Source organism: Phacochoerus africanus, chromosome 7 (genome assembly GCF_016906955.1).
Source record: "Phacochoerus africanus isolate WHEZ1 chromosome 7, ROS_Pafr_v1, whole genome shotgun sequence".
NCBI classification, from domain to species: Eukaryota; Metazoa; Chordata; class Mammalia; order Artiodactyla; family Suidae; genus Phacochoerus; species Phacochoerus africanus.
Genome location: NC_062550.1, coordinates 97822268 through 97841445, shown reverse-complemented (window position 1 = coordinate 97841445; position 19178 = coordinate 97822268). Strand labels below are relative to the sequence as shown.

The window sequence follows — 19178 nt, the reverse complement described above, 5'->3', positions numbered from 1 at the left end:
TACTTAACCAGGAAACATTGAGTTAAAATGATTTCTTGGATTTTCCTTGTGGTACCGTGGGTTAAGGATCCAGCACTGCCGCTGAAATGGCTTGGGTTGTTACTGCGGTGTAGGTTCCATCCGTGGCCCCGGGAACTTCCACGTGCCTTGGGCGCGCCACCCCTTCCCCAACCCCCCAAAAAGCTTCTTATGTCAAATGACAGGGCCAATTTATGAGTGCATAAAATTCTTTATTTAGAACAATAAAGTATATGTATATATAATGTAATTTCAAATTCAAACCTGTATAAAAAGGGTCAGGACATAGACCTATTTTAAAAAGTACACATACAGTACATACACATACACATCACATTTTACCACCTTTTTATTTAATTAAACCTCGGTCATAAGAAAACTATAGAATAGTGTTGACATACATTTACATTACGATATGCAAACTCCAATCTATGACTGAACTAGCAATATATCTGTGCATCCATCTAAATGTCTGAATACTTTAAATCCACTGATTTAAAAAATAGTGGCACGTGGATACTATAATCACATATTAATCCTTAAAACATAGGAGAATAGGATACTTTGATTGGAAACTTACTCAGTGAGTCTTATAGCTCAGAAATCAAGTAACAGAAAATACTATGGTTTTAGTTGAAACAATTAAACATTTTTAAAAACATCATAAAGACATAATTGGAGATGGCAGTTATAAATAAATTTACGATGCTCAGGAAACATTTTAGGATCACAAATATCCATTTTAATACAGATCATGTCTAAAACGATACCCTTGTTTGTAAAGATAAAATAATGGTACTTCCTTTCCTAAGATATTACCAACCACGCCATAAACTGTGTGATCAAACACCACAACCGAACTGGCTGACATTTCAAACCGAGTGTTTACATTTTAATGCCAATTTCAAAATATTGTTTCGAAACAAGCTGGCTTTCTTTAAGATTCTTAGCCCACTTTCAATTTTAAAACATAACTTATGGTTTAACCATTTCCAAATGGATTCTAAACTACTTTTTGGCATTTAAAAACTCTATGAACATTCTGCATTTTCTGCTCTCAGCTTTTAATAAAATAAGATGCTTAAATGCTTAATTTGGTGCACTTCCAAATGTGATACACATGCTATTTAATTTCTTTATTCCTGAGTAAAATGTACTCTTGGTTTTCATTCTTCAGAGGAGATCCAAAAATGTTTATTTAAGCAAAGGAAAAAGCCATCTCTTGCTTATCCAATTCATCCTACAGGAGACTGAATTTCACTTTTACTAATGGACCCTATTTACATTACAAACAAGAACAGCCATAGCCTTTTATGCTCAAATTGCTTATTCACAGAGATCAGGGTCGAATATTTTGTCTGGGATAGTTTCAGCTCTGTTTTATCATCTTTGTCAGCCACATATTAATAGGTTTCTCCCATACCTCCCATGATCTCTGACTTAACTACATAAATAAAAAAATTGAGATCCAAAGAAGAGCAGTGATTTACCAATATCAGTTAATGGCAGAGTAGAGGCTCCTGACAATTTTTTCCAACATCCATCCCATGATGTCAAACTGCCTTTTTGAAAAATGTATTTCTTAGTTAAATGAGAATAGGTAGGGGATGGCTAACAGCCCCATACAGGGCATTCCGTATTGAAACCAAAACCTAGCTGCAGAAGAACATGAAGAAGTATCCATGAATTCTAAAGGGTTTTTCCACTCATTTAAAACTTCATTTGAGTTAGAATACCAAAATATGCCACAATTCTCCAAAGGACTTTCTTACTAAAAGAAAACATTTTGTTGTGAACAAACTATCATATATCGTCATTTTTCACATCATACTTACACCCTTTTTAAAGAGAATACAGTATGTGTTCTATTAATATATTGAAAAAATCAGCTTGTCTCTGACGCATTAGAAAGTGGCAGTGTGGTAAATACATTAGATTATAATAAAAAAAATCCAGCAAGACTTTGATACCCCTGGCAGGCACCATTTATCACAAAGCCAATTTTTCTACAGACTTGGGTTCTGTCAAAGAGGTGCAAAGCTTTTAGTATAATCTGCAGACTTCTGAGACCATTTTAAGAGACAATTTTGAAATAATACAGAAGAGAACGATCAGATACATGGCGCCAATTTAAAAAGGGATTCACGTTTATGATTTCAGTTGTGGGTTTTCCAGCAGGATGTGCACCAGAAGGCACATTGGGTAAAGTAATGCAAAGATATACATATTTTTATCTCAAAGCAGATATGACAGTTAATTCCCAAGCAACTAGCATCCAAGATAATGTTCAGCATTTTTTCTGTTGTTTGGGTATTTTATCGAATTTTAGTGTTTTAAACATTGGTAATCGATACAACTCTCAACGAACGAATACATTTAATTAGGCAGAATACATCTCCCCTCGCCTACCATGCCGGATTTCATACTTGCTGAATTTCTTTATTTAACTCTATGGATTAGAACCATGTCCTTGAGTGTTAAAATCCAGCCACTAGCTTTGAGAACAAAAGCACACGTACTGTACGCTCAAGCTCATTAAATAGCATTTCCACATACCTACGAAAATTGAAACCATTGCTGAAATAAACTATTCGATTGAGAAGTATTAATCTTCTCAATCTACATGTGACCTACACGCAGAATCATATTAATCTATGTCTAGTTTCCTTAAAATATCATACAGTGAGACAGGTCCTTTCAGCAATTAAATCGATCTCTGGTTTTATTATATATAATTGTTTGTACCATGGGGAATTTGAGGGCCTGTATAAATTAATGCAGCTTCCCAAAGCTCCTGGATTGTATCTCAGAGAAAGGTCTAGTGTTTAAGGAACCACAGCACTTCAGAGAAGGAAAAGATTGGAGAAATCACCTGGGCTCTTTGGTACAAAAAAGAGCAAAGGCCACTTACCGGAGTTGTATTTGGATTAGCTTTGAACCTAAGCTAAAATCCAATGATACTAGAAATTCTTGGACATTTGAAATCAAAGGAAAGGTAGCAGTTTTTCATGCCTTTTTGTGTCACTATTGAAAACAGTCATCAGATGGTGGCAGGACATGGCAATGTTATCGCAAGGATTAAGTTGAAATGGAAAGCTTTGGATTTCTTTATGCATATGTTTGTGATATAGTAAAAGAATCTTCATCAAAATAAACCGTAAGAAGTCATTCTTTGACCTTAGTCAGATGTTCCTTTGATATTAAAAAAAAAAAAAATTGGCAAGGAATATTCACTTATTGTCTTACAAGTTCTGGTTAAAAAGTGCAATGTCATCTTGGGAATTCCTGCCAAATTCACTCAATATGACAAAAATGCTGTCACATATTGAAATAGCAAACCGACATGCATAACTACATAAAGCTCCCTTTATTTTTAATTCATAAACCTTAATGGATATAGAGTGCCTGATTTTAAATAAATGGATCCTTTAAGCAGATAGTGATGATTATATTATAAATAACTAGTTTCCTGATTCCTTTCATTCTCGGACAAAAAAAAAAAAAAAAGAAAAAAGAAAAAACCCGAGTCATTTAGTTGTCAACACCCATATTAACATGTGGGTGTAGCTTTCTAACCTTAGATACTAAATATCATTATTTTTACTGTCTCCCATGGCAGAAATGGAAAATGGGGCCTCCATACATTCAGTGATTTCTCCTAAGTCCCTTTCCATAACTCTGTAATAGTTTTAGAATATAAACATTTTGTAATATATTTTGCAAGCACAATTTATACACTCTGTAGTGGTCAGGGGTAAAGGCAAACTTCACCAGTGGTGCCAAATGTCCTCCCCAGTAGACAGTGCTGCTGCTCAGCGTCCACAGCTTCCTTGGGCGATAGATACTTGGTCAGCGTCTCTCCGCAAAGGCATCACTGTTGTAGTTCAATACTGGCTGCCCTGCATGGATAGAACTGGCCAACCCTGTCCATTTGTCTAGTGGGATGTGGGTGAGCACGTTTCGTGTCAAGAAGAGAGGGGGCTCAGACCCATATCATCCACTGATCAGCAGCTATAAGGCTGACCTGTCGCTTACTCCCCCACTTTGTCCCCACTGCTTCCTGCTCAGTGGCTGATGCTGCTGAGTTTTGGGGGTTTTTTGAGTTTTTTTCTAGATCCGCTTGATAGAAATGATTGCCCCCACCATCCAGGCTGAAATGTACTTACGGAGACCAAGATAACTACGAACTGCAGGTTGTAACTATAAAACAAAGCTATGTGGTTTTTCAGCAATTAGACGTTTCTGGAGGCATGCAAAACGGTGCGTGCAGTCTGGGACACGTGCTTTCTCTCCCAACGTCGGTGGCAAGTTCTAATTGAGACCACAAGTCCCCCGGGTCCTTAAAAATAGAGTCCTCCGCCGTGCAAGTTCTTTATAGATGATTAATTCAGTGCCAGTTTCACAGTAAAACACTTTGTTCCAATTTCTGAATCATCCATATAAAGTCATGGGGTAGCAAGAACAGATAAAGATGCGGTCTGTCACTCCAGACAGAATAGGAATTTGTTTAAAGCTGCTTCATTTATGAAGCAAACATGAACTGTTACCCGCCTGGAGAGGAAAGGAAAAAAAAGAGATTATAGCGTATCTGCTTTCTGTCTTCTTTTCGTTCTCAGTAGCTGAATTCCGATCACTACACAATGAGGAGGAGACACACAATGCCTGCTTCACTTGCACAGCCTGAAATAACTCGGGGAACGTTTTCCTCAAGCGGGACCCATCACCCTCTGATCTCGCCGGTAACACCTTACATGATCCAAAACGATCTTACGTATCGTTTATGAAGGTCTCCTCCCATTAGAATTTCTCTCTTTCGCTGCTGTCCTCCCACACCTAGAACAGCGCCCCGTACTAAACAGGTAGGGGTATCGCTTGCTGTTCCAAAGTTCCCTTTACACCGCTTTGTCGAAAACGGGTACCCTGGAGACGTTTCATAAAAGCAAAGGAAAAAAGTGACAGGAGCATTCATTCAGTGCATGTTTTGCAGTAAACCTCTGGAGGGACTGTGAACCCCCAGCAGTGAGAGTGGCACCGCCAAGCTCCTTCCCCAGAACTACACTGCACATCTCAGCATCAAGCTGCCATAGCTTTGACCTGTGTCTGTACGCATTTATACTTTATCTTGATTTATGCCGTGCATCCTGTTAACAAGAGGTGTCCTTAGGTAGTTGCTTCTTTGTTTTATGCCCTCTTGGTTTAGGAAAGCTTTCATGGGAATGCTCTCCTTTGGAAAAGTGCTGGACGAGGCCACCTGTACGCAATAAATGTTATCTTGAACACAGAATGGATGAATGAATACCCTGTGGCTTTCATACCCTTCTGCACACCACCTGATCTCCGCTTGTGATAAGAGGGTTATTTATCAATCTATATGTAGTCTTGAATTTCTCTAACAAGGCTACGAAAAGCTTGTAGCCAGGTGGTGAGGGGAGAGGGTAGGAAGGACAACGGCAGTGTCCAGAGAGTGCAGAAGTGGAGATTGATGGAGTGGCATGAAAGAGATGATCTGGAGCAGGTGGAGAAGCGAATCAGAGGCCACCCACGAATGACAGCTCCTAGCCACCAAGTAGCGCCAGTATCTTGACGGGCTGGCCAGGTTCTAGCAATCACTTCTCTCAACTGAGGAAACAGCAGCAGCAAGATCTCAGACAAAAAAAGAAAGAAATCCTGGCACCACATCCTGACAAAGCCTCTGGGGAAGTTCAGTTGGCTTCAGCACAGCTTATTATACTTGTTGAAGCATGAAAGCCAGACTCTGTTTTAGTTTTTCAGTGCTGGTATTAAAACACTGAGCTTTTGGACTCAAGCTTTCAGATACTTCAACTTTCAAGTGAAGTATTTGTACTTTCTTATCTTAAAAAATATTATAGGCTATTTTCAATCACAACCCCCAATAAATGTGTATTTTACATTTATTTTCTTCCCTACTCACTACCCTTTCACTCTTTTTCTCCTTATTTATCAGGCCCGGATTTATAGATCATTGGTTTTAAAATGTGTGAGATCATTACACAGACCGTGTATAAAGTTTCACAGTATGAGTGATAATAAGTACAGTATTTTTTCCAGGAATATACGAAGGGTATAACACTCTTATGTAGTATACTAAATGTGTGTAACCTCTAAATGCAATATACTAAATAAACTAAAAATATACATATATAAAATGTAGTAATATACTAAAAACCATTACTATACAATACCAATTTCTAAAAATTAGAAAACCTGTATTTAGAAAAATAGAATTAAGTCCTGAAGAAAAAATGAGCAGATGTTAAGATAAAACTTCAGAAATCCAAATTACATAGCAGGTATTTTAAAAATCAAACTTGGTTAGAAAAGCAGAGGGGAATCACAAAAGAGCAGAAAAATTATTTTTTTAAAAGCTACAAATAAATAATTCAAAATGCTAAACTTAAGCTTCAAGAAGTAAGATTGGAAATCTATTTTGATTTTGTCTTTGGATCCTTCAGCAAAGAAAACAAATTTAAAGCTTAAAATTGGTTTCTCATGTAACAAAACTACAATTTTTATAATGAGACCCTGGATTCTTGCAACAACCTGGTGAAATAAGCAGGGTGAATATCAGTAGCCCCTCATTATATTTGAAAAACCAGGAGTTAAAAGACAACTGACTCATCCAGGAACTTAATAGTCAGTTAAGGTGCAGAGCCAAGGCTTGAACCCACGTCTAATCCCTTCTAATCCTCTACATTACGGACAAACAGCTCCAAAACAAAACAAAACAGCTCCAAAATGCTCCAGCAATTCTCAGGAAATAAGGAGTCACAGATTTTGCCATTTGGTAGCTGATCATTCCCAAGTCCTACATAATCCACGTCCGAGCATAACTTGCCCCCATCCCTGCTCCAATTCTAGGATCTACTTTCTTCTTAGATCTATTGGAAACTTCCAGAGATTAGGCTCTGTCAGCCTAATCATAGTAAGAATTATTTTCTACACTTATTACTCTGGGCTAAGTCCAAAAACATCACTGAGTGTCTGCAAATCCATGCTATTTACCGTTAACCACACTGGGCCTTCTTTGTGACTACACAGTCCTTCTCTCAAGGTCTCAATTAAAATTCTTTGTAGATGACTCTCAAATCCCCAATCTATTATTTCCAGCCCTATCTGTTCTCTGAAGTTCCAGTCTAACGTATTTGGCCACTGGTCAATATAAACTAATAGCTCCTTCTCTCGTTTTCATCTAATGGCACCACCATCTAATTAGTCCCGTAGGTTCCAGATCAACCCTGAGTACTGCCTGTAACTAGGACTCATTGGCTCTTTTCCTGCAGAAAAAGGAAAAGCGGCCCAAAGAGTGGCCCATGCTTTCCTATTTCCATGGCTGTGACCCTAGCTCCTGTCATCTTCTCACCTCTGTTGCGACCGGCCTCCTAAATGGACTCCCTGACTCTGGCTCACCAGTACCATCCATCGGGCCACATGGACATCTGAGTACTTTCCTAAACTCCTTCTCTGACTGTATTAATCTCATCTTTTGTAAACCCCTTAACTCCTCACATTACTCAGTAGAGTGTAAGCCCTGTACTTGGAATTCAGACCCTGTTTCACACAGATGCTTAATCTTTCCTCAGCATTTTAACCCTTTAGGTGTGGCCTCCACTGGAGTCCAGCCGTACACACTCTTGAGCACAGTCTGTACTTTGGGCTCCCTGATTTAGCTTATGCCGTTTGCAGTACTGCTATTATCCCTTCCTTACTGCCAGTAAAATCTGACCAATCATCCAAGACCTAGCTCAGTCATTTATGCAATGAAAGCCTTTCTCCTTGGCTAGGGGCCTTTCTCCCCTGTCAAATAAGACAACTGTACATGGGTGTATGTTGTGCAGTTCTATGGGATGTCATGCATACCAGATCTACGGCTATGCTGAAGGCTCCTCCGGTAGAACCATCACAGTGGCCTTGCCTTTGATCCCTTATTGTATTTCTTTGTCAGCTCCTTTTGTCCTTTTAAAAGTAGGCTATTATGTACACATTTTACCTCCTTTAGTAGGCCATAAGCGATCTGAGGTCAGAACTAGGTTTGCATCCAACACGGCACCTGTGAGAGCTTGTTGAGCTCACATTTGTGGGAAAAATGAAGAGAAAAATGTTGCTGTGATCTACTCTAGTTCTTTCCTTTAAAATGTGCTACACACAACACCATGAATAAAACATTCCTGCGGGGTGCTACTTCCAAATACTTGTCATCAGGTAGCTGACTAAGTAAATTATTAACTTTTCGCAGATAATTTGCACGTTTGATGTCAAATAATCACAGCTTTAGTGTATTTTCTCTTAGAGGCAACTTTTGTTTCTGCTTCATTATCTACCTTCCTTCCTTTTACTCAAAATATCAAACCCTCTTCTTGATTTTCCAATTACAAGTTGGAGAACTATTTCATATGTTATCTAGTCTAGTGTTGCAGTATTTTGTCCTAGTTTAATCTGTTTTAGTTTGTGAAACTTCCATTTCATGGAGAAATCTCTGCCATAAACCTGAGTCATTGCTTATAGTTCCCACTTTTTTTGTTAACCAAGAAAATGACTATAATCTAAATTACATCCAAGGTAAAAAATGCGTAATTACAGTTTCACATTTCATTTCTATCTTGGTACTTTTTACTACCATTATTCTTATGTCTTGGCAGATTTCCTCTCCTACCATGTTATACATAGTCCCAATTCTCCCAAACCTTTCCCTCGATCACATCCCTTTCCCCCAATTCTATTCAAATTTCCTTGGCAGGTTTTAACCGCTGTTGGTATAAACCCTCAAGATTCATGTACTGTATGACAGAAAAATGTACCTAATGTTCCTCCCAAAAGAAAGTATATTTTTTACTTTGTAAAGTGCTAGTTAACATGGAAGGAAAAAAATGGCAGAAAAGGCTTTACGTATATAATCAGTATACAATCAGTACTCAATACATGATTACAAATGATAGATACATATTTTGACTCTAAGATTTGCAGATTCATGATAATTAGCTGCTTGTTTTTTCTTCCTTTTATCTATCTTTCCCTGAGCATTTGAATTGTTATTTATTTGCCCTCCGGAAGTCTGTTTTGGTTTTATTCCATAAGTTTTATTCTCACATTACGGCAGTTCTGAGGTATTCATTCATCTCTCCATTATTTATTCTCAAATACGTTCATTGCTTGTTTGTGCAAAATGTAAACTGCATAGTTTGTTGGATTCAAAAACCAACCTTGTCTTCCAAGAGCTTATGGTTTAGAAAAGGACACAAAACTTGTATGTAAATAACCGTGATGTCCTCCTAATGTATTAGTATATAGGAAATGTAATACAAAATATAATTTGAGGGCTGTAAAAGAGAGATTAACATACTTAAAAAACAGGGCAACCACAAATCAAAACCAAACATTATACTCATGAAAACTAAAAAGAAAAATACACAAGCATAAAATAAATGGAAATCATCCAACCAAAACAAGAAAGGAACAAAGGAGAAGACCTTTCCTTGAAAAAGACATATGCACCTCTATGTTCACTGCAGCACTATTCACAGTAGTCAAGACATGGAAACAACCTACATGTCCATCGACAGAGGAATGGATTAAGAAGATGTGGTATATATACACAACGGAATACTACTCGGCCATAAAAAAGAACAAAATAATGCCATTTGTCGCAATATGGGTGGAACTAGAGACTCTCATACTAAGTTATGAAGTAAGTCAGAAAGATAAAGACAAATACCATATGATATCGCTTACATCTAGAATCTAACATATGGCACAAAGGAATCTTTCCACAGAAAAGAAACTCATGGACTTGGAAAACGGACTTGTGGTTGACAAGGGGGAGGGGGAGGGAGTAGGATGGACTGGGAATCTGGGATTAATAGATGCAAACTATTGCATTTGGAGTGGATAAGGAATGAAATCCTGCTGTGTAGCACTGGGAACTATATCTAGTCACTTGTGATGGAGCATGATGGAGGATAATGTGAGAAAAAGAATGTATTTTATATATATGTGTGTGACTGGGTCACTTTGATGTACAGTAGAAAACTGAACACTGTACACCAATTATAATTGAAAAAATAAAAATCACCTAAAAAAGATTAATTTGGGATATCAGCTTTTTGGAGGTGACGGTTTCTGAACTGAGCCTTGGGGGAGCCTTGCAGAGACAATGATGTAAGGTCATACATTTCACACATATGTGATGAGTTTATTTCTCAACAGTTTGGGGTTGCTTTCACCTAATTTCATTCATTTAATTATACGGGTAATACTTCATATTTTAAGAAAAAAATTAATCATTTCCCATGACTATTCCCCCTTGCTGTACACACTTTGCTGTCCTCCTGACCAAAATCAGCAAATTAAACACACACATACACATACAAGATAAGAATAAACCATACAGCACTTTTTCAAAGATTATTTTAAAACATCTTATTGCAGTAAAAATACTTAACCCAAGACCTACCCTCTTACCACATTTTAAGTACACAACATAGCTTTAAAAAAAATTCTAAGCATTGTGTTGTATTGCAGGTCTCTAGAATGTATTTGTCTTGCAAACCAAAAGAACCTTAAAACAAAAAGGCCGCTTCGGAAGCACTATCTTTCTTACCATCTGGTGAACTTTTCATTTAGGGTTTATTTATTCTCTCAGTCCCTCATTCAACAGACGTTTATTGTGCACCCACAACGCTTCGGCAACAACTGAGGTGTGTGTGAGGAGACACAGCACGAACCAGACAGAGGTAGTAGTCCCTGTGCTTGACTGTTCTCTGACTGGTGGACATATGGCTTGATTATGGCTGCTTTAAAATGCCACCTTTTTTTCTCCTAGACCAGAGCCTTGGGCTCTTCCATCATAATCCATTCTCCAAATATCACAGAACAAATGCCACAATTAAACTTCATATGACCCGTGTGCCAAAACAGGATCTCAGCGATGCCATCCAAAAGCAAACAAGAGAGGACATGACTTGAGCTTTTAAGGTTCAAGGAACCATTGCATGTGTGGTTGGTGGATATCTGGCTTAAGGGAACGGAAATGGCAGCTAGGGAAGCAACAGTCGGTTTGTACTGGGATTGAAGGATAGAGAAATACATTGCTAAGAATAACAGTGATTTCACCTTGGGGAATACTGAGCCTGAAAAATAAACACGAGCCTAGAGAGAGCTGGAATGAGAGTAGGAAAAAAAAGAGAGGGTGCTTGCTATTTGTGCTCTGGACATGGTGACCAAGAGCAGGGCTAACAGAGGTGGACATAGGCAACATAATTATTGTTATTATATGATGTGATTTTGGGTTGTTGAAAGATGATGGTGATAAAAGTGAGTTCCTGGAGGAGAAGAGGCTCTGTGACCCAGTTTCCCTGGAAAAGTTTCAATCTAGAGGGAAAAAAAAAAATCTCTAAATTGGGGACCAAAGGGGACCTGGAAGGACAGTGACGGATGAGGGAAAGGGAAGCCGAACACAGACGGCCTCTGCAATAACCTAGGTGAGGATATGACCCTCTGACCACGGCGGGGTAGATACCGGAAGATGAGAGAACACTTAGCTACCCCTTCAATGAAGGCAGCTGGGAGTCCACGGGCCGGACAGAATCAACAGCCAGCCGGCAGAAGGAGAAACGGGAAGAGCCTGCACGTGGGGTCAGGTGAAGGCCATTCAGGGTGATGCCTGCACCGTGTCTGCGGCTTGGGGGCTGACAGAGCAGGGACAGGGAGACAACTGTCGGCACCCTCCGTGTATTTTCCTGGTCTCCTTTCTCCCCGAGCCGTCCCTGGACCCCCGCAACCACAACGACGCTCTGCCCTTGGTTCCTCTGCAGCGTGTAATGGGCTCTGGACTGCGAGGAGGCACAATTATCACAAGTCACGTGGTGGCTGACACTTTCCCTTGACGGTTCCCTTCTCCGGACTGTAACCTATTTTGACTGTTTTTCTCCTTTTCCTTAAAAGGCCAAGGAAAGGTTTTTGGTTTTCTCGTGTCTCATCATTGAACAGAGGAGCCACTTTTCTTAGCTTACAGTAATCACACCTAATTGAAATTGGTTTTGTTATTCTTCCTCTGCTAATAGTACTTTTAGTCCTACGTTGCTCTAGTCTCCCTGTCTAATTTATTTTCTGGCCTCAACGTCAGAAAACACTCAGCTGTTTTCCACCATGGTCTATCCCAGGAGATTGGATATAGTTCCCCGTGCTATGCGGTAGGACCCTGCTATTAACACTCAACTGTTCATGTTTTGTGTTTCTCCCATACCCTCATCAGGAATGCCACTGCTTGCCTTTCAAAACCTGAGAATGCATAATTCACTTATGGAACAGCTTCCGCTAACATACTGACAATCAGCTTGGTAGAAGACGTAATACATCTTGGCATCTAGGATGCCTTATAGTTCTTGTTAAATCTGGTAACTTGAATTCTCAAAACTTACCAATGTACGAAAGCAACAGTGTTGATACAAGCCACAATTACACTTCTTGAAACTCTCTCTCTTTTTCTTGCAACATACTGAAAAACAACAAGAAGAATGCTTATTTGCTTTTAGATAGAAATTCTGAAGCACACCATGATTTGGGCATTGTGGAAGGCTGGGTTTTTTGTTTGTTTGTTTGCTTTATTTGGGTTTTTTTTTTTTTCCCCATTAATACAGCAGCAAAAGATTGCTCGATTAAGAGAAAAGCTTACCTTCATAATGTTACTCTACAGAAGGGGGAAGCCTTGATCTGCTGCAGCACAGTCTTCCCAAGTGCTTTAGAAATCCTCTATGCATATGCAGATACACGTACTAAAAATGCTCACATGCACCAAATATGTGCACGTGCGGCATGACATAAGGGAAGGGAACACGCCGAATGAGAACTACAACATCAAAGCATTGGTACTGGGGAAATAGGAAAAGGGTAAAAATGGGGCCAGGGTCAGCGACCCTAAGTGGAAAGGTCTCAAAACCATTTTTTTGTATCTGGCTTTGAGAAAATACGGAAGAGACTGAGAAAAGTTGAGGGCTCTGAAAGCCAGTGTCAAGTCAAATATATGAGGCATGCAAGAGAAAATCCCTGCAACAATCTTGATTTAAGAATGAGGTTTACAGGAGACAAAGGTGGAGTTTAGAAAGGCTGAGGAAAAGAAAGCTCGGGGGCAGCGTCTGGTCAAGACATAGTCAAGATGAAGATACTGACCGCAGCCCAAGAAAGAGCAAAGCAGAGCTTGGTACCGGTCTGGAAAGGAGGAGAATTAGCAAACGTGCCTGCTGAGCTCCACAATCAGGAACGTGAGGAAGATTCTGGTGTTTACAAAAATAAAGCGAGCAGAGATCATACCCTCTGAAGCGTCCTAAGGGCAATTATGTGAAGACATTTCGCAGGTAAATGGAGATGCAGGATTGCAGGGACAGGGAGAGATCAGCCAAGTGGATCAAACTTGGAAGAGCCAGGTCTGGGAGCCGCCGTCATGAGAGTGAAACTCTTCTCAAAGGTGTTAGGAGCAGATGCACAGTATGTAAAATGCAAGGTCAAACTTACTTATGCACAGAGTTAGTAAAACAAAATACCTTATCTCATTATCCTCTTCATTAATCTGTATATTTTCCACTGCCCTTGTAAGGTTTGGTTGTTTCTTCTGGGAAAAGAACATACACAGTGTAAAAATATCAATATTATCGTGGCCTATTTAAGAGGAAAAGAGTCTCTACCTCTATGTTTCCTTCAGCATGCAACATATAAAAATATTTGTGCAATAGGAAATGGTGAAAAATGCATGGTTCTATCAAGTGAACATTTTCAGGATATCGGCGATGAGAAAGTAATTAAGAAACTGGAAGATTTAAACAGGAAAAAGACATTTCAAAAAGCTGAGTTGCAAGGATTTAGCCCCTATAAAAATTTGAGACAGGCTTCAATAAAAGAACAAATGAAATAGAAATCCAAAATAGCAGATAATACAAATCGCATTTCAACCTGGCTTTAAGCACATCATAGGATTTTCAGCACATCTCCCTGATTCTTTTTAGGGCTACACCCACGGCATATGGAGGTTCCCAGGCTGGGAGTCGAATCAGAACTGCAGCTTCCAGCCTACATCATGGCCACAGCAATACCAGATCCAAGCCTCGTCTGTGGCCTATACCACAGCTCAGAGCAACACTGGATCCTTAACCCACTGAGCAAGACCAGGGATCGAACCTTTATCTTCATGGATACCAGTCAAGTTCTTAAGCCACTGGGCCACAATGGGAACTCCTACTTCTTCCTTTTTATATTTAGCTCAGGCTTTTAAAACCAGTTTGCATTTCTTTTTTTTTTTTTTTGTCTTTTTGCCTTTTCTAGGGCTGCTCCCACAGCATGTGGAGGTTCCCAGGCTAGAGGTCTAAACGGAGCTGTAGCTGCAGGCCTACGCCACAGCCACAGCCACAGCCACGCAGGATCTGAGCCTCATCTGTGACCTACACCACAGCTCAAGGATCCTTGACCCACTGAGCAAGGCCAGGGATCGAACCCACAACCTCACGGTTCTTAGTCAGATTCGATAACCACTGTGCATGAAGGGAACTCCCAGTTTGCATTTCTTAAGTAGGCATTCTCAGCTAGAGGGGCTGTCTCCAAAGCATAATGAGGAATGGGGGAATTTTTCTAACAGGTACAATTTGTGGAGGATGTAAGTTAAGGTAGAATGGACCCTGTATTACTGTTTTCTTAGTAGGATCCATTCTTAGAAAAGGGCAGTTTATAAGTTATGTAATGTAGTCTGAACAAAGACATATATAAAGTTCAGGAAGTTTTGGAAGAAGCGAGAGGAGAAAAAAAAAGAATGAACGGCAACACGTACCTTCCAGTATAAGGCTCCAAAAGCAAACCCAATGACAAGAGAGAAGAATGCTGGCAATGCTACGGCTGCCCACTGGAGGCTGGAGTCTTCAGTGGAATCTGAGGCCTTCCCTGTAATTTAAACAGTCCAGTGGTGAACACAGCGTATCTAGGCCAGAGGTTTTGCCCTCATGCTGTGGTTGTTCCCAACTGTTTCCGTAATAGACTCTTGACCTATCTGTTTAAAAATTTTAAAACACTAATTTTTCTGCTTGCCATACAAGTCCTTGTCATTTCCAGAAGGTTTAAAGTGAAAAAAAATCAAGAAACCCCACAAGCAGAAGGGTCTTTGACTTGGTTATTATTGACACATATAGAAAACAGAAGGCATATACCTGAAAATGACTAATACCACCAGGCAAATCCATTTCCTATACCTTTATCTTCAAGTGTCTTTTCACATCCAGCCAAGAAATTTTTTTTTTTTTGTCTTTTTGTCTTTTCTTGAGCCGCTTCCGCGGCACTTGGAGGTTCCCAGGCTAGGGGTCTAATCGGAGTTGTAGCCACCGGCCTACACCAGAGCCACAGCAATGCAGGATCCAAGCTGCCTCTGCAACCTACACCACAGCTCACGGCAATGCCGGATCCTTAACCCACTGAGCAAGGCCAGGGATTGAACCCGCAACCTCATGGTTCCTAGTCGGATTCGTTAACCACTGAGCCATGACGGGAACTCCCAGCCAAGAAATTTTAAAGAGGCCACTTTGCCACTCGGTCTGTAAGTTATGTTTGGCCTGCCTCAAAGATTCAGTTAAGAGAGGCATACTGTGGTTAGTGTACTTTTAGGGATCTCAAGCTTGTAATTATGGTGTTTCTTCATCAGATCTTCAATGTACACTTACTGGCTGCCAGGTAGGGTCCAACACTGTGCTGTGGACTAAAGGTTTGGATTTTCAAACGTCCTATGTGGGAGAGCCTGACACTACTGAGCTCTGAAGTGTGGCGAGAAGCACTTGTCTCCCAGCGCTGACTCTACATTATGTGACTTAGTGAGAGAAGACACGTGACATTCACGCGGGGCACCTCCCTGCATCCTGCTTTGCTCATCCATGCAAAGCAGAATGATTTAAGAATTAAACAAAAAACCTGTCTCCCCCAAGGGTCTCTTACTCCCAACACAAAACGTAGCATTTTCTCCCCCTTTTTTGGCCACACCAGGGGCATATGGAAGTTCCCAGGCCAGGGACTGAATATGAGCCACAGGTATGACCTATGCTGCAGCTGTAACGCCACCAGATCCCTTAAGCCACGACATCGCAGATCCAACTGGCAACGCCGCAGAGACAAGCTGGGACATTAGACCCACTGCCTCTCCGTGGGAACTCCAAAAACTTAACATTTTGCAGATGTCTCTCTCGGTGTCTCGTCGCAAACAACAATGTATTTGTTTGAGGACACTGGCACACATGAAACTGAGAGCCAGACCAGTGCACATGCATCAGCTTTGTTTTCCTTTTTTTTTGGCCATGCCCATGGCATGTAAAAGTTCCTGAGCCAGGGATCGAATCTGTGCCATGGCAGTGCCCCAAGCCACTGCAGTGACAATCCTGGATCCTTAACCCACTGTGCCGCAAGAGAACTCCTGTAGCTGCTTTTAAGAGGAAACAATAAACTCATAGATTTAACCAGAGAGGCAAGAAACTAATCTTATCTATTATAGAGAAAACAGGACTTGCCCATTTCCTTACTATTTGTAAACTTGGAACAGGAAATTCACTAATTCTCTGATTCCTATATTTCCAAAGATGCTGTCATAACAGAAGATTGCATGTATGCTGGGGGAGGATGTAGTGAGTCAGGGGTGCCCCTTATACTTAAGGGATCGGGTAAAGAAGTGGAAACTTTCATTCATGTAACCATGAATCACTTCCTTAAGATGAAACTAACAGATTTCTTTTGGCCTACCGTGCATCCAAAAGCCCCCTGGGAAATTTGTTTTAGTCATCTTAAAACTGAACATGAATTCCACATCAAAATGAGCCTGCGTTATAAAATGGGATTTGGTATAATTGAAGTAAGACTATTATTACAATAATATAACTATTTCGAGAGCTATAAAAGATTACATGTTCTTATCTGGGATTTTACTACCATTTATTAAAGTGTTTTCTATGAGGTAATGGTGTTCCATGCAATTCCTACCATTTCAGGACTGTTTATATCACTACCTGTAAATAATCTGGCTGTTTGTATTTGTGTTCCACTTATGTGCTAGAATTCTCCTTGATGGCCGACCCACTGTGGTCCATACTGTCTACTAGGATTGCTGGTGTGTGATTATGATTTGACCAGGCGACCTCCTTGAGGGGCTCTAATCAGTATACACAGAAATAGCAAAGGAAGCTATTAATATTTTGTCCCCAGACTCCAGTGGAACACTAATGAGCTAGAATGGTGCTTCGGAGAGCTACGTTTGGGCAGCCAGATGCCCTGGAATCAGGGCAGCAGAATACCCTAGTCTTCCTGTTCTGTCCAAAAGGAAAATCTTTTTTTTAAATTAATTAATTTATTTTTCCACTGTACCGCATGGGGACCTGGTTACACATACATGGATACATCGTTTTTCCTCCCATTGTCATGTTGCAATGTAAGTATCCAGACCTAGATCGCATACACAGCAGGATCTCATTGTAAATCCATGCCAAGACCAATAGTTTGCATCCGTGAACCCCAAGCTCCCGATCCCTCCTTGAATCACATCCCTCAGAGAAAAGACCCCACCCACCAGCCATAAGCAGAAGAAGCATACAACAGAGTGAGGTGTTCTGGAATTCTCCACTCACGATCCCTCTCAGGTAGGAGGGCAGCCCCGAGGGAGGTGTTCCAGATGAAGCCGCGCGGCAGGAGAGTCTAGAGAAAGCTTTGCCGCGTCCTACCAAAGCACTATGACTTTTTCACCAACTTAAAGTTCTGCCCCAGGACCACGGTCCCAAACAAAGTTCTGGAATCTGACCTACACAGCAGACGTCCTTCTCCAAGAGAGAGGGACAAGTCTGGTAAAGAGAAGAGGGGAAAGAATCAGGGGGATTGAGCTTCCCCTCCTAGACAGGAGTCACACCGCTTTCTTTACTTCTCTTGTTAATGCAAAGGGCTTCAGAGCCAGGCCTTGGGTTCTCTCCAGACATCCGCCATCCCTCTTCCAGGGAGAGAAAATAGATGTTATCAGAAAAGGCTTGCCTACACCTCCAGGGCACGACTCTCCACACTTGCTATGATGCTATCACAGGGATTAATGAGATCGGGATTGTATGCCTTACAGCCCTTATGAAGGATCCTGGGGCCAAAGCTTTGCTTTTATGTAAAGATTGCCCCGGAAACCTTGTGGAATAAGCTCATCTGGACAGGATTTGAGTAATCCCCAACTCCTGGATTGTTGTCCTATCAATTGTATCTCATTTTGATGAAAACTGCCCATCATTCAACAATTTGCGGAAACTAACTTGAGTGGTTTGACTAATACCAGACATCTGAACAAACAGAGAACAAAAACACTGTGCCCCAATTTTGGTGGCCATCTCTGCAGACTGAGTCAGCTTATGGGCACCGTGCCTGTGGACATGACTTTCTTCTTGGTGCTTAGAAAACATGCAGTGTGGTACTCCCCTTTTATTCCGATTTGACGCTCACCACAGCCTTGCCACAATTCCTGACCCAGCCCTGGTGCATCTCATTGTTCTAATAATTAATGATGGCCATGTGCTATATACACATCAGGCATGGCTCTAAGTACACATGCACTAAACTCATTAAAAACTCACAGAAAGCCAAAGAAAGAGCTTAGCGACCTCCATGTGATTGAGGAGTCCAGAGAGATTACGGAAATTGTCCAAGGTCACACAGCTAGCCAAGAGCTAAGAGCGGGGATATAAACGCAGGCAGTCTGACTCGGGAGTGTCTTTCTAAAAGATGTCTAAGGTGATACCAAAGTAAGGATTTTCTTACTTTGTAAAGATCCCACACTTAAACATGTTTAAAACACCCTTTTAGCTTTGCTACAAAGGATATCACTATTTGAAAACACAACTCCCTTTGGATAACTTATACACTCATATTATCCCATGCTTCTCCCCTAGAAAAGGCACTCACACGTCTGGGTGACTCCTTCATATGGCCTGGTCCTCTGGCCAGCAGACACACTTTGGGGTCTTATCCGTGAAAACGAGCATGCTTTCTTCAAATTTCCCTGATCCTACTCCCGAGAAAGGCTTGCTCCTTATGCTACAACTAAAACCATTCTACTATTATTCATGTAATATAAACAATGTACATTGTAAAACACAATGCGAATGTGTTTC

General features: G+C 40.6%; 1 protein-coding gene across 2 annotated transcripts in view; it reads right to left on the bottom strand.

Moving 5' to 3' along the window:
• Window positions 1–222: 222 nt before the first annotated feature.
• Window positions 223–19178, bottom strand: part of KITLG (KIT ligand) — a 91597-nt gene continuing 72641 nt past the window's right edge. For both annotated transcript variants that reach the window (XM_047788325.1, XM_047788324.1), the window contains 4 exons: window positions 14846–14955; window positions 13572–13639; window positions 12453–12529; window positions 223–4569 (listed from right to left, as the gene is read on the bottom strand). In XM_047788325.1, the coding sequence (XP_047644281.1) occupies window positions 12490–12529; window positions 13572–13639; window positions 14846–14955 (218 nt within the window). In that variant the 3' untranslated portion in view covers window positions 223–4569; window positions 12453–12489. The remainder of the gene's footprint in view (window positions 4570–12452; window positions 12530–13571; window positions 13640–14845; window positions 14956–19178) is intronic.